Source organism: Mastigoproctus giganteus, chromosome 11 (genome assembly GCF_048544385.1).
Source record: "Mastigoproctus giganteus isolate SK-2022 chromosome 11, ASM4854438v1, whole genome shotgun sequence".
NCBI lineage: Eukaryota > Metazoa > Arthropoda > Arachnida > Uropygi > Thelyphonidae > Mastigoproctus > Mastigoproctus giganteus.
In genome coordinates, this window is record NC_143585.1 from 167,648,850 (window position 1) to 167,665,944 (window position 17,095).

Genomic DNA, 17,095 nt, shown 5'->3' on the forward strand with positions numbered 1-17,095 from the left:
CCAGCGTAATGCACTCTTTCTGGCAGAATCATAGATTGGAGCACCATAATCGAGACGGGATCTGATTAATGCCTTGTACAACCGAAGCAGGGAGGTACGATCTGCACCCCACGTTCGCGCGGATAAAGCTCTGAGTATGTTTATCTTTTTCAGACAGGAAGTCCGTACATTTTTAATATGATCTAGGAAATTTAATTTGTGGTCAAGGATTAATCCTAGAAATCTGATGTTAGTAGCGATTGGGATGGAGACATTGGAAATTTGAAGTTCAGGATCCAGATGAAGTTTTCGTTGTCTGCAAAAATGGATTGCAGTTGTTTTCTGCTGAGAGAGTCGGTAGCCGTTGAGGCTGGCCCATTGTTGTATTTTATTTAGTGAAATTTGAAGCTGTCTTTCAATAGATCTCATGTTTTGGGAATGGCAGGAGATGGAAAGGTCATCTGCATATAGATAAGTCTCAATTGTGTTTGGAAGCTGTTTGGTAATGGAATCAATTCTAATAGCAAAAAGAGTGGCACTCAATACTGATCCCTGTGGAACACCTTCTTCCTGAATGAAAGTTGAAGAGAGGGCATGTTGGTATCGAACTTGAAATGATCTAGTATGTAGAAAGTTCTTAATAAATATAGGAAGGTTGCCACGTAGTCCGAGAAAGTACAGATCACTAAGTATACCATGCCTCCAGGTGGTATCAAATGCCTTCTCTATGTCTATTGAAACCATTACTAGATGTTCATGTTTGACAAAAGCATTACGGATGGCAAATTCAGCCTTGACCATAAGGTCTAAGCATGACCTGTTTTGACGAAAGCCATATTGACTAAGGCTCATTAGCTCTTCCGACTCGATGATCCAGATGAGTCTTCTGTGGATAATTTTCTCAAGGATTTTACTGAGGCAGCTTGAGAGAGATATGGGTCTATAGCTATATGGGTTGGATGGATCTTTTCCAGGTTTTAGGAATGCCAAAACTGTAGAGTGATGCCAAGAAACTGGAAAAATATTTTCTAAAAATATACGATTGTAAAAGACTAGGAGGAGGCGCAAAGCTTTGTCATTAAGATGTTGTAGCATGACATAATAAATCCCATCTGGTCCAGCAGCACCATTGCGGGCTGTTCTAATGACATGTAATAGTTCAGAATATTGCAGAGGTTTATTATATGGGAGAAGGTTTGAAGTTTCAAAATTAATACCATGCTTTTCTTTAGTGTTTTTAATTCTTTGGAATGAGCTAGTATATGCTGATGTTGCTGAGATTTCTGCAAAAATATTGCCCAAAGCATTGGCTATATCTACAGGATTAGATATATCTTGCCCATTCCAGGAGAGGATTGGAGAAGGTATGGTAGGAAACTTACCAGACAGCTGTCTAATTCTTTTCCATATTCTTTTGGGATCAGTATTTCTGTGAAAACTGGATGTAAAACGGGTCCAGGATTCTTTCTTTGCTTGCTTTTGTATAAAGCGTGCTTTTGCCCTTAATTTCTTATAATTAATGAGATTGACTGTGCTTGGGCACTGCCGAAACAAATTCCAGGCTTTATTTTTTGCTCTCTTTGCTGTGGTGCATTTGTCATTCCACCAGTAATTATAATGCTTTCGGCCCGGCGGATTTGATAGTGGTATCGTGTCTTTAGCCACATTTAGAAGATGCGACGTGATGTATTCTGTCACATCATCAATATGCTGGTGGCGGATTTTTTCTTCGTCAAGGTCAATTGATGACTGAAATTTTGCCCAGTCTGCTCGGACAAATTTCCACTTTCTGCAGGGTTGAAATGAAGGAGTCTTTGCTTTCAGAAAGTTGCATACTATTGGGAAATGGTCACTGCCCATGGGATCGTTTATTACATACCACTCTATGGTTGGGACTAGTACTGGTGAACAAATTGAGAGATCTATTACTGAGGTGTGTCCTGCTGGGAGCTGTACGTGTGTCGGTGCACCTGTATTGAGTACAGTGAGATTTAGTGCCTCCAAAAAACTTTCAATTAGTCTACCTCGTCTATCCAATTTAGTAGAGCCCCATAATGGGTGGTGCCCGTTAAAGTCCCCTAATATACAGAAAGGTGGAGGTATCTGTATAAAGAGGTCTTCAAGATCTTTTAAAGAGCAAGTACAGTTTGGTGGTAGATAGATTGAGACTAGTGTTATTGTACCATGGAGAGTTATACGAACAGCAACAGCTTCTATTTCAGTTTGGAGTGGGATATGTTTTGATGGGATCTTTGAATTTACTAGTATTGCCACACCACCATGGGCAGCGTTAGCAGTATTTCGATCTCTTCGATAAATCCAATAGTTCTTTATCGAAGGAGAAATTTGTGTGGTTAGGTAAGTTTCCTGTAAACAAAAGGCAACCGGAGAATAATATTGGTTAATTAGGTATTGAATATCGTCTGTGTTGGAACGAAAGCCTCTGCAATTCCATTGTAAGATGTTGTGGTTCATTTTGGTTTAGTTGAGGATGAATCATCTGACTGTTTTTTGTTTGAAGAGGATTTTTTTCGGTCTTTTTTCGGGAAAGTAGGGCGTCCAGTATCCATCATGTCATTTGCGTGAAGTTCAAGTATGGGTTCTTCATGATCTGGGTTTACATCTACTTCCATACTACTGGCTGATGATTCAGGTTTATTCTTATCTTTAGCAGTTTTAAGTTTTTCTTTGTTATGCGGAACTGTCTGAGTCTCAATTGGGAATTTTTCTGTGTCATTTGAGACTGTCTCAGTATCATTTGGGATACTAATTGGGGTGTTGGTGGCATTGCTGGTTTTCGTTTTAGAATTTTCTTTTCCTGTGGTTGATATGGTTGCTTTAACCCAATTAGCTAGCGAGACGTTGGGCGGTATCGACACATCTGTTTGAATTGCAGTTGTATGAAAACTTCGGGTTCGAGAGGCATAAGATGGACTTGGCATGGTCAGCATTATTTGTCTGCGTGCCTCAGGATATGTGACTTTGTGTTCTACTTTATATTTTTGGATATTCCTACCTGTTTTCCACATTTCACATGTTTTAGAAAATGCGGGGTGATTGCCTTTGCAGTTGGGGCAGATGGGAATTACGGCTGGACAATCTGCCTGCGTATGATCCTTTGCTCCACAAATAGGACAGATGGCGTCACCTCTGCATGCCTGCTGTGAATGGCCATATTTCTGGCATTTAAAACAGCGAAGAGGATTTGGGATATATGGACGAATTCGGCAGTTTAAATATCCAGCTTTTACTGAGGATGGCAAATCAGGAGTACTAAAAGTTAAAATGATGGAACGAGTTGGAATGAGATTTCCATCTTTTTTTGTCATTATTCTTTTAGCGCTGATTACCTTTTGGTTGCTAAGTTCTTGTACTAATTCATCCTCAGACACAGTAATTAAGTTAAGTCCCATTCTGTGATGACACCCTTTGATGAATTTAAGGTATTGTGGGGAGTAACAGATACTGGCAACCCACCAAATGTCGTTGTCTTTAATAGCCACTCCGAATGTTTTGTGGTGGCTGTTTCAATCAGGAGATCTCCGGATTGGAGTCGCTTTACCATTTTTGGTGATCCTGCAATAGATTCTAGATGTCTTTGAATCACGAACGGAGATAACTTACCCACAGGCTGGGTAGACAGAGAGTGCATCACCAAAAAATTGGGAATATCTGAACAGTGTGTTTCTGTTCGAAGCCTTTTGGGTTGGCTATTTTCCTTGTCTTCATTACCATATTCTGGTCTTGAGCTTGAAGGCTCTAAGGGTGGAAAATTTGTAGAATCCATGATGGCTCCTTTTGGCCCTGGGGGATTATCTTTTCCACCCAGGTTACCGGCCCCGCCACGGGGAGGCAGAAGCAGTGCCACGAGGTGACCGAGCGGCTGGGTTAGTAATTAGTATTTATAGAAAAAAACAGAAAGGTGGATTCCCTTTCTGGGCCTTTCCCTACTTCTTGTAGAGTAGTGCTACTCGGATATACAAAGAAATCAAGAAAACGGTTTTTGAAACAAAAATAGAATCTGTTTGCTCAAATACTCTTTGCAGAAATCGCTTTTAGAAATGCACTACAAATCGCTTGGCCACGGAACGCTTGGCACCCGGGGCCTAGGATAGATGTGCGGAAATTTGCCTTTAGCCAGCGTGTAGTTGGTTGGTGGAACAGACTGAACAGACTTCCATCCCTTGTTGTGGAAGTTGATAGCCTAAAAAAATTTAAGGCTCAGCTGGACAGGTATTTCGAACGAACGGGGGGGTGAAGTGGAAGTTTTTTTTTTTTTTTTTTTTGGCTGATGCTGCATAAGCTTGCTTTCTTGCATCATATGCCTCTACTAATGCTAATGCTAATTTTCACGTATCATTTAACTTTGTTAATTTGTAAAGTAATAAAATTAATTTTGTGCTTTATATCTTTAAAGTGGGGGTCCACTGTATTTTGTTGGGAGATCCCTAGTTCTGTGCTATTGAACTTGTGCTTGTTTGAGACCATAAAAAATTGCGACTCTGAAGCATGCAATTTGTGACTTTTAAAGAATGCAGAAGGTACGCAAAATCTAGATGCTGCAGAAGAGACTGTGCTTAGCAGCGATGGAGAGGAAGACAATTAAATGAATGTACATTACCTCACATATAAGTATCACAATTTGTAAGGTAAGATGTTTGTTCAGTTATTACTATTTTAAGTTACTATATTTTTTTAATTACTATTATAAAAATTAAGTTAAAATATTAAGTTATTACTACTATAAAAATTAAGTTTCCAATTGTTATAAAAAATTGGTGTTTTTTTAGCTTGGAATGTAACCCCCCCTTTTTTGGAACTGGTTCTTAGTCCGGTATAACACGATTTCTCATCACACAAGATTTTGTTGGAACTAAATTACTGTGTTATACAAGGGTTACCTGTACTACAATAATCAATTTAAAAATTGCATTCTTAATTGCATTCTAAAACTGTATTCTTAAATTGCATTCTTAATAATCTTCAAAACTATTAAGAGTACAGTGCTAGCATTTATTTCACAGATATTGTCATTATCGTGAGGGAAAAAATGAAATGCACTGCAATTTATTCTTAAAAACTGACACTCACTAGTGCTTTTCACTATGTATAATAAATGTAATCCATAAAATCACAACACATAGTAGAATATCAAGTTAGCTTTATTTTCAAACCCAAAATATAAACTACACTTGTATCTTTAAAAAAAGTGCTACCAATCCATGATAATTAGGATTATACAGAAGTTATACCATTTTTTAATTATATGAAGATACAGTGCTTTAATTGGTAAAGACAGTTACACTGAGAATATTTCTAGAAGTACTTACTAGTTCCTAAAGATGGCCTTGGCATATTTACAAATGAGTTTACATGGTTAGACGTAAACCCTGGAGGTGGTGGTGGCAGCGGAGCCACCCTTCTCTGTGATACTTGTGACTGATCTCCAACGTGCTGGGAGTGAAAAGAAGAATTTATTATATTACTCATAGTATTTCCAAATGCACCTGAAGTTGTCCTATTATGTGTTACCAATGTTTCTGACCTGTGAACTGCTTCCTTTTCTAATAAATCGGCTAGACCTTTTGATGATTCATCCCATGGATCAAATCCTATAAAATTGAGTAACTATTAAGAGTGCATATCAACAGGTACAGACAAAATATGGAAAATACATATAAAGATTTAAATGATCAAAAAATACTTACAATATTGTTTTCTGATAAAGTTAGACCTCTTAAATTTTGAAAATTTGATTATTATTATATATCAAAATTGTACTTACATGAAAGTAAAATATAAATTACATATGCATTTTCCTGAAGAATGGCAAACCTTTAGCCATAAACCATCAGGTCTTATTAATGACTTCAGGTGACACCCATTACTGTGTGACATTGTGACGCGGTGCAACTTCGGATTACAGTTGGGCTATGTCAGATTCTAAATGCAAAATTAATGATTTGTAGTTAAATTCTTGATTGTAATTAAATCATTTGCCTTCAAGTTGAATTTAAATTTAACTTGAGGCTAAAATGTTTCTTTGTGTTCCTGTAATTCATCACCTGAAATATTTATTGCATGAGATCTAAAAAGATATCTCAATGCATTAATAAACTTAACAGCTTTTATTATGTTTGTAGCAAGTATGTAATTGAAGAACACAAAAGGGATTTTTTCTCAGATACAGCTTACTGATAAACTATTTAGGCTGCAAAGTAGTAGTAGTATGGGAAATTTATAACACAGGGATCTCATGGCTATGATGTGTCTTTAAGTTAGAATAGTTAATGTTAAAGCAAATTATATATATATATATATATATATATATATATATATATATCCCAAAATGTTTAATATATGTAAATAATTCATGAAAACAGGTTGATATTGTCAGGTAAATGACTTATAAGTTAGCGGCATTTCTAGCTTAGGGAGGTAAAGAGTTTTAGCTGGAACAGAGGTGAAGAACAATCTATTGATATAGGCCTGACAAATAAGCTTGTTCTGACAAAACGTGTGTTGGAGGATTTTCATTTGAAGGCAAACGACGTGTAAGGAAAGTATATCCAATCCATAATGGAGAAAGGCCAACTTTTTCCAATTTGAGAATGAATTGAAATTAAATTTTTCATTCTATGATGTTTGTTGCATGATTGATCTCTAAATGCTTTAATCGATGTGTACTTGTGTGTACATCAATGCTAGGATGTACACACAAGTATAATGTTTAGAAAATAAATTTGATGAATTTGAAGTTTTGGTCAAAACTTCAAAGGCAGATATTGTTGGGATAACAGAGACGTTGTGTCACACAGATATAAGGAATGCAGAACTGGAATTTGGGGAGCACAATGTGTACAGGAAGGATAGACAGAACAGGAAGGCAGGAGGGAGTTATGCTACTGGTTAAGAAACACAAAATCCAAAGAGTGCAATGTTGAGTCAGTTTGGTGTGACGTAAGTACTGGAAAATCAAAATTGAGAGTAGGATTGTGTAATAGGCCTAATGACTCTGATGACTATAATAAACAACTGTACAGAGAAATACAGTGAACCAGTAAATCAGAGTGTCTTATAATGGGGGATTTTAATTTCCCAGATATTGACTGGAATTTGTGGGTTGGTCACTCACACACCATCAAGGCTTTTGTTAATTTATTGGATGATTGTTTTCTACATCAGCATATTCGGGAGGCAGTAATACACTTCATCTGATTATCAGTAGTGATTTTTCATGCATTAAGAATCTGTAGATAAAGGAACCACTAAGTGGCAGCGTGCTGAAGTGGGATTTACTCAAAGACACAACTCTCATCAGGGGTAAAGGAAAGAGTTTTTGCTTTTGTAAAGGTGACTAGTGGTCTGAGACAGTATTTAAATTCTATACGGTGGGACCAATTGATGATATTACCAACAGAAAATTCAAAATGGGAAGCATTCAAAGAATTAATCTTTGAAGCTACTAGGCTTTTCATACCAACTAAGAAATATTGTTCAAGGTTCATCTGACATCCATTTAGGCCTAAATGGATGTCAGATGAATTAATGAGACTCATGGCATAGAAAAAAATGGAATACATATAAATTAACAGGTGACATGAAAGTCTGGTAGATATAAGCTGGTCTGTAACCAAGTCACAAAGGAGGTTAGGCAATCAAAGGCAGATTACGAGAAATCTTTGGCAAAGGATGCAAAGAAAAACAGCAAAGGGTTGTATACTTATTTCCTTCCCCATCTCATTCATCCTCTTCTTTAATAGAAGGAAGGGGATGAATCAGATTGTTCCACTTGATATCGATGGTTCAACTGTTGATGATCCTGCTCAGGTAGCTAACAAACTAAATGAATATTTTACATCTACATTCACATATGAGGAGTTATTCAGGGAGGAGAATGCCAGAGGTGTATTAAACTCTGGCAGTAAGCTAGATAATCTTGTAATAACTGAGAGTACAGTGGAGGAGAAATTGTTGAAGATAAACACAAGAGAGGTAGCTGGGGGTGGATGGAATCTATCCAGTTATATTAAAGGAGGCAGCAAAGGAAGTAAGGAAACCCTTAATCATAATTAAGAGAGATTTTGTTGGACTCAGGGGAGGTGCCAATGGACAAAGGTGGATCAAAGGGAGAGACTGGTAATTACAGTCCTGTTAGTTTAACTTCTTTTCCAGGGAAATTAATGGAGGCACTGGTTAAAGAAGCATTGCAGGATCACCTAGACAAGACTTCAGTTATAGCTTGGACACAGCATGGGTTTGTTAAGGGGAAGTCTTGTCTAAGCAATTTCATTAGATTCTATGATATGGTCATAAGGGAACTGGATGCAAAGAATAATTTTGATATCATATATTTGGATCTCAGAAAGGCTTTTGATACTGTTGCACATGGAAGACTGCTGCACAAATTGGAGCAGTGTGGCATTGGAGGAAAATTGCTGCTATGGATAAAGGGATGGTTGAGTGGAAGAAGACAGAGAGTGATAATCAATGGACACTGCTCTTCGTGGACTAATGTTATTTGTAGAGACCCCCCAGGGTTCAGTTTTGGTTGCTCACAAGGGTAGCCACTCCTCCACGAGCAAGACCATCAGTGTTTTCTGTATTTATTAATGATATTGATGATGGTATATCAGGCTTCATATGTCCAAGTTTGCAGATAATATGAAGGTTAGCAGGGTTGTTAATGACACTAATGACAGCAAGCTGCTGCAAGAGGATCTAGAAAAGTTGAGCAGATGGGCTGAGAGATGGCAACTGATATATGGGAAGCAGTAACCCCAGAGTAACATATCAACTGTGTGGTACTACACTGACAGTTATAGAGGACGAAAAGAACCTGGGGGTAATTGTGCAGGCAGATATGAAGTTTTCTGAGCAGAGCAGACGGTCTGAAAGAGTAGCTCATGGTGTCTTGGGAATGATATACTGGAATTTTTCTAGCAGGAATAAGGAGGTTATTACACCCTTGTATTAGGCAATGGTCAGGCCACACCTTGAGTATATAGGTCTGGAGGCCTCATTTTAAGAATGATGTTGGAACAAGTACAGAGAAAGGCAACAACATTAGTGAATGGAACAAAGGGTTGATCTTACGAAGAAAGGTTTAAGTTTTGCAAATTAAGTGTCTGGAGACTAGCACCTGCGAGGTGATCTGATTGAGGTGTATAAAGCCTTCAATGGTTTGAGCATGCTCAATGCTGAAGGGATTCCTCTTGCTCAGAATAATCGCCTGAGAGGGCATAAATTAAAATTGAGGAAAGACAAGTTGTAGAATAGATGTGCGGAAGTTTGCCTTTGGACAGCGGGTGGTTGATTGCTGGAACAAACTTCCATCTGTTGTTGTAGAAGTTGATAGCTTAAATAGATTCAAGGGAGAACTAGACAAACATCTGGAGCGAGTGGATGGATGAAATGAGAAGGGTGTGTGTGTTTTTTGGCTGATGTTATATAAGTTTGCTTTCTTGCATCATGTGCCTTTGCTAATGCATCACTGGCAGGCTTCTGACTGACTGCAGTGATGTCAAACTCTGCCAGATGTTGGAAGGCATTTCAGTCAGCCTAATCAAGATTCCACTGCAGAACCTAAAAGGAAGACATGGTCTCCCACTGTGTAAGGTGGTTATCACAGACAAGTGATCACTTCCCAAGTGAGTGAAGGGAGTAGAGAAGGGGAATAGATAGAAAGATCAATGGCACAAAACGTATGGTTAATAATGTGGAAGAAGGTGTTAGTTCCACATTTAGAAAGGAAAGATAATTGTCAATGCATATATGTTGTATGACTTGTCCTCTTTCGTTAATACTAGTACTACTACAGCACAGGGTGTTATGGCCATTAAAATCCCCAAGGGTAAGAAAGGGTGAGGCAAGATCAAGCTGGTTGTAAGTAGCAAAGGCTGTGATGGGGTCTGGTTGCTCACAAGGGTAGCCATTCCTCCACAAGCAAGACCATCAGTATTTTGCCAGAATCCAGGACAAAGACCATCAGTATTTTGCCAGAATCTAGGACAATTCCAGAGTAGGAATTTACCATTATTTTGGCTTGGTGGGTCCATCAGGCAGCTTCTGAGTCGCTGAGGGCTTACTTTTCTCAGTCTTGGATTTATCTCTTTTGGGGAAGTATGGTTGCTGTCTTGTGTCTATTTCCTCCTCTGCAAAGAGTTCCAAGATTGAATCATCTGGTACCTCCTTCTCAACGTCCATATTTTCTTGGGCAATGGGAGGAAACCCGAGGTTTCTTATTCTTTTCTACTTTTTTTTTAATGGTGGAGCATTAGGAGGTACCGATATGGGAGTGGCAGCCATTCATGCCCATCACACACCACTGAACATGTAGCGTGTGATGGGCATGAATGGCTCTTGTGGTGGAATGGTCATTTCTGTCTGAGTTCCAGTGAACCATCTCCCTGCCACCTTCTGGGTGTAGATGGATTTGTTTTTATTTATAGGTTTCACCGGTTTTCTTGTCTCCTGACACACTCGTGTGCGAAACTTAAGGACTAACACTATGTCTAAGGATTAAAACCACAAAATCAAAGAAACAACCTGTGGCGATTTGCATAAATGTGGCCATTCAGTAGAAAGCTGGTGCACATGCAAAAATTTGAATCGTGATGAGAGGGCTGATGTAAACAGATAAAATTTGATATAAACAGATAAAAGCAGCAGTTACATGCAAATTACTGAACAGTCAGTACGATTGTTACAGATGTTCGATTGGTTTCATACAGTGCTACACACAACGAAATGGCCAGTAGACAACATCTGGATGACTTTACCCGGGGTCGAATAATTGGGAAGCTCGAAGTGTGAGTAGTGATCGTGGTTGTAGAGTTTGGTATGGCCCGTAGCATCATCTCACATATGTGGCCAGCCTTCAGAATGACAGGTACAGCTGTGCGAAGGACCCAGTGCTGATCATCCACGCAAAACAATGGCCAATGATGACCGCTATGTACTCCTACAGGCCAAGAGGGACGAACACTAGACAGCAGGATCTATTGCAAACCAGCTGCACAGGAGCACAGGGTGCAGGGTATTGCGGTTTACTTTGGCCAGGCAACTCCACAAAGGTGGACTGTTTGCTCAACAGCCAGTATGGTGTGTCCGTTTAACACCTGCCCATCAGAGACACTGTTTACAGTGGTGCGTCGAACACAAGTACTGGACAGTAGCGCAATGGGGTAAGGTACTCTTTACTGATGAGAGTAGATTCAGTCTCAGCAATGATTCTGGATGTCAGCTAATCTGTCGAGAGGTTGGCACAAGGTATCACCCCGCAAACATCACTGAAAGGGATCGATATGGCGGTCGGATTGTTCTCGTCTGAGGAGGCATTATCTTGGATGGATGTACACAACTCCACATACTGGAGGGCGGTATTGTAACTGGTGCACACTACTGTAGTGAGGTAATCCTTCCCCACGTGTGTCTGTTCTGAGGTTTTTTTTTTTTTTTTTTTTTTTCCCTTCGGTAGTTGTTGGCGCATCGGCTTCTGTGGCCATAATGTACCACCCAAGGTTTTTGCAGTACTTTGATCCAAGCCCGAGGTGGGATTCGAACCTGCGACCTTTGGCTTGCCAGGCAGGCACATTACCCATCCGGCTAGCCCGGTTGGCCTGTTCTGAGGTGCCATTGGCCCCAAATTCGTGTTTATGCCACACCCCATCGCACTGCAGTTGTTGATATGCTTTTGGAAAGTGAGGACACATTGTTCGTATGGATTGGCCTGCCTGTGTCCCCTGATCTAAATCCCATCGAACACATATGGGACGCTCTGGGGAGATGCCTAGCGGCATGTTCACACCCACCAGAAAATGTTCATCAGTTGAAGATTGTTTTTGTTGTCATTTGGTTTTTAGGAGCATTAGCAACTAAGGCCATATTGCTCCGAGAATATGCGGTGGTCATTCCCTGACCTTTCCGCATTCTCCGTATTTGGTGGCTCACGGGCTCGAACCCGGTTTTGTTTGTTTGTTATTTGGATTTTAGGAGCATTAGCAACTAAGGCCATATTGCTCCGGGATATGCAGTGGTCATTCCCTGATCTTTCCGCATCCTCTGTATTTGGTGGTGACGAACTCGAACCCCCGGTCTAATCAAGAAGCATGTGCTACGCACTGCTGCTCCTGCCCACCTGGCTACGGAGGTGCCACCAGCTGAAGATGGCGGTGACAGAGGAATGCACGATCTCACCACAACAACTTATCAATGTTACAGGCAATGCTGTTGTTGTTATTTGGTTTTTAGGAGCATTAGCACCTAAGGATATATTGCTAAGGGGATGCAGTGGTCATTCCATGACCTTTCCGCATCTTCCGTATTTGATGGTCACAGGCTCCAACCCTGGTCTAATACAGGCGGTGCAAAGACTGCATCGACATTAGGGGTAGCTTTATCTCCTACTAAGAACCACTCTTCCCTTTGTTCCATCTTTGGCAGTGATGCATCTGTATCATGCCAGCCAGTGCCATGTTGCCATTTTTGAATAAATGTCCCTCTGTACTGTTTTAGCATTACCATTAGTAGAGACATTTGATGCAAGAAAGCAAGCTTATGCAGCATCAGCCAGAAAAAAAAAAAAAAAAAAAAATTCCACTTCACCCCTCCATTCATTCGAAATACCTGTCCAGCTGAGCCTTAAATTTATTTAGGGCTATCAACTTCCACAACAAGGGATGGAAGTCTGTTCCACCAACCAACTACCGGCTGCCTAAATGCAAATTTCCGGAAATCTATCCTACATCTGTCTTTCCTCAATTTGAATTTATGCTCTCTCAGGTGATTATTCTGAGCAAGAGGAAGAATCCCATCAGCATTGAGCATGCTGAAACCATTCAAGGCTTTGTACACCTCTATCAGATTACCTCGCTGGTGCCTAGTCACCAGACACTATAATTTGCAAAACTTAAGCCTTTCTTCATAAGAGCAACCCTTTGTTCCATTCACTAACCTTGTTGCCATTCTCTGTACCCGATCCAGCAGCGCTACATCTTTCTTGAAATGAGGCCTCCAGACCTGTATACAGTAAAGGTGTGGCCTGACCATTGCCTTATACAAGGGAATAATCACCTCCTTGTTCCTGCTAGAAAAATTCCTGTATATCATTGATAAGACACCATGAGCTACTCTTGCAACCCTTCTGCACTGCTCAGAGAACTTCATATCTGCCTGCCATTTCATTTTCTACCACTGTCAGTGTAGTACCACAGAGTTGATACGGTGCTCTGGGGTTGCTGTTTCCCATATGTAGTACTTTACATTTGTCAATGTTAAACTTCATTTGCCACCTCTCAGCCCATCTGCTCAACCTTTCCAGATCCTGTTGCAGCATCATAGTGTCAGTAGTGTCCTTAACAACCCTGCCAACTTTTGTATCGTCTGCAAATTTGGACATTAAGCTTGATATACCATCATCAATATTATTTATACATACAGAAAACAATAATGGACCAACACTGAATCCTGAGGGACTCCACTGATAACCTTAGTCCATGATGAGAAGTGTCGATTGATTACCACTCTCTGTCTTCTCTCCCTCAACCACCACTGTATCCATAGCAGCAATTTGCTTCCAATGCCACACTGCTCTAATTTGTGCAGCAGTCTTCCATGTGCAACAGTATCAAAAGCCTTTCTAAGATCCAAGTATATAATATAATATCAAAGTTATTCCCTGCATCCAGTTCTTTTGTGACTGCATCATAGTATCCAATCAAATTGGTCAGGCAAGACTTCCCCTTAACAAAACCATGCTGTGTCCGAGCTATAACTGAAGTCTTGTCTAGATGATCCTGCAGTGCTTCTTTAACCAGTGTCTCCATTAATTTTCCTGGAACAGAAGTTAAACTCACTGGTCTATAATTACTTGTGTCAGCCTTTGTTCCTCCTTTGTGAATTGTGGTCACATTTGCACATCTCCAGTCTATGGGTACCTCCCCTGAGTCCAAGGAAGCTCTCATAATTATGGCTAAGGGTTTGCTTACTTCCTTTGCTCCCTCCTTTAATATAACTGGATAGATCCCATCCACCCATTGGAGGACGCTGACTCTCTTTAAAAATTACAGCTGTGAGTTACAGGCTCCCAAAAAGCGATAAGTGTTTGCTTTTTTATTTACATAATCGTTATTTTATATTGTACTTAATACGTAGTGTTATAGTTATAGTTACGCTGGTTATTTTTTATTTTAATTTAGATAAAGAGTTTTTGTGGATTACTACTTAATCCACAAAAACCGTTATTTTATTCAAATCTTGCAGCCATTTTTTTGTATATAGTGGTGGGGAATTAATTTTTTATTGAGGTAGCTAGGTAGCTCTAATGCATAATTATATAGAGCTTCACTGTTTCTATTAGATAACGTTGTATTGACATTTAATTAATTTAATTTATTGATCTTATTAATTTAAAATAGCATGCCCCAAACTAGAGCAGCAAAGCAACGGGGACAAAGTGGCAGGAGTGCTGTGACTCGGGGGTGAACTGAGGGGGGCAATTCTCCAATGCATCACAGCCTAAAAAAATGTGCAACTTGTGAAATGTTTGCCGAACTCTCTGAAACGGAACATGATATTGCCATGGGGGATGTCTTTGTGTGTGCGCGCGTGATGTAAGGAGTGCGTAAGGATATCAGGCGACAACTCAGCATTGTTGTGGGCCTATATGAGAGTTTGAAGGACAGGGTGGGTGCCCTAGAAAGATCAAAATTGAGGGGCCCATCAAGCTCTCAGCTGCCCACATCAATGCCAGAGCTTGCACTTTGTCATCACGCAACACAGCGGCAACCCCCAAGGCAGAATGCGCTGGTCCCACAGGAACTAGTAGTTGTTGGTGACTCTATTGCCAAGGAAACAGGTAACATGCTTTGTAAAAAGGATAGGTGGAACAGGACCAGGGTATGTCTGCTATGGGGCAAAGGTTGATGATATTGTAGAGCAGTTATCATCTTTTAAGGGCACAAAAGGTGATATAGTTGTACATGTTGGCACTAATGATATTAAGAGTAGGAGACCAGCAGAATTACTTAAGTACAGGTCACTGTTGAACAAAAGCCAAGAATTAGGGTTGAATTTGATTTTGGCACTAATGATATTAAGAGTAGGAGACCGGCAGAATTACTTAAGTACAGGTCACTGTTGAACAAAAGCCAAGAATTAGGGTTGAATTTGAAAGTTTCTGCAATTCTGCCCAGACAAGATAGGAGGGAGTATATGATGAGAGCCTTTTTGATCAATTAGGCCCTGGAAAGATTGTGCAAGGCTCAAGGGATAGAATTTTTTTCAGCCTGGTCTGTATTTGTTATCGAGGCAGTGTTAGGTGGGTTGGAAAACTGATAGCTTGGGGGGAATCAAGGACTAATAGTTTAACAGTAGCCGTAGGCAGAGGTGAAAGTGATTCTTGCACAACTTCTATTAGAATAAGTAGCGACCTGGAGCGAGGGGTGTTGGGGGTTTCAGGGACGGATGGCAGTCATCCTGAAATAGGTGGGCATATGGGATGTGTTAGGGTAACTAGGAATAGGAGCATGTAGGCTTGCATGTATACCAATGCTGAAGTATAGTAAATAAATTTGATGAATTTGAAGTGTTGGTCAAGACATCAAAGGCGGATATTGTTGGGATAGCAGAGATGTGGTGTCTGTGCTATCCCAACACAGATATAAGGAATGCAGAACTGGAATTTGGGGAGAACAATGTGTACAGAAAGGATAGACAGGATAGAAAGGGAGGAGGAGGTGTTATGCTGTTAATTAAGAAAAACATAAAATCAAAAGAAGTGCACCCAGTTGATATAGATGAACAGTGCACTGTTGAGTCAGTTTGGTGTGACATAAGTACTGTGAAAGCAAAAATAAGAGTAGGAGTGTGTTACAGGCCTAATGACTCAAATGAGTACAATGAACAATTATACAGAGAAATAGAGTGGGCCAGTAAATCAGAATGTCTTATAATGGGGGATTTTAACTTTCCAGATATTGACTGGAACTTGTGGGTTGGCCACCCACAAACTAGTCAGACTTTTGTGGATTTATTGGATGATTGTTTTCTGCAGTAGCATGTTCGAAAGGCAACCAGAGAGAGTAATACTCTTGATCTGGTTATCAGCAGTGATCATTTGTGTATTAAGAATTTGCAGATAAAGGAACCACTAGGTGGCAGTGATCACAGTGTTCTGATGTGGGATTTACTTAAAGATATAATTACCATCATGGGGTAAAGGAAAGGGTTTTTGCTTCCGTAAAGATGAGTACAGTGGCCTCAGAAAGTTTTTAAATTCTGTACAGTGGGATAAACTGACGATGTTACCAACAGTAAATTCTAAGTGGGAAGCGTTCAAGGAATTAATTGTGGATGCTCCTAAAAGTTTCATACTTTTTTTTTTTTTTTTTTTGGTAGTTGTTGGCGCATAGGCTTCTGTGGCCATAATGCACCTCCCCAGGTTTTTGTAGTACTTTGATCCAAGCCCGAGGCGGGAATCGAACCCGCGACCTTTGGGTTGCCAGGCAGGCACTTTACCCACCCGGCTAGCCCGGTCGGCTCTGTTTCATACTTATTAAGAAATATTGTTCAAGGTTTAGGCCTAAATTGTTATCAAATGAACTAATGAGACTCGTAACAGAGAAGAAAAATGCATGGGATGCATTTAAATTATCAAGAGACTCAGAAGCCTATGACAGATATAAGCTAGTCTGTAATCAGGTCACAAAGGAGGTTAGGCAGGCAAAGGTAGATTATGAGAAATCCTTGGCAAAAGAGGCTAAGAAAAACAGCAAGGATTTCTTTACTTATATAAACTCTAAAAGGAAGGGGATGAATATGATTGGTCCACTTGACGTCGATGGTTCGATTGTTGATGATCCTGCTCAGATAGCAAACAAACTGAATGAATATTTTGCATCTACTTCACACATGAGGAATTATTAAGGTTTGAAAATGGCAGAAGGTTATCAAATTGTAGCAGGATACTTAATGATTTTGTAATAACTGAGAGCAAAGTGGAGGAGAAATTGTTGAAGTTAAACATAAGAAAAGCATCTGAGGTGGATGGGATCTATCCAGTTATATTAAAGGAGGCAGCAAAGCAACTAAGCAAACCCTTAGCCATAATTATGAG

The 17,095-nt window shown here is 39.9% G+C and overlaps 1 protein-coding gene across 4 annotated transcripts in view; it reads right to left on the bottom strand.

Annotated features, from left to right (window-relative positions):
• LOC150078561 (uncharacterized) overlaps positions 1-17,095 on the bottom strand; it is a 773,569-nt gene that overhangs the window by 279,290 nt on the left and 477,184 nt on the right. For all 4 annotated transcript variants that reach the window (XM_090385507.1, XM_090385508.1, XM_090385509.1 and 1 more), the window contains one exon: positions 5,310-5,591. In XM_090385507.1, coding sequence (XP_090241633.1) covers positions 5,310-5,591 — 282 coding nt within the window. The remainder of the gene's footprint in view (positions 1-5,309; positions 5,592-17,095) is intronic.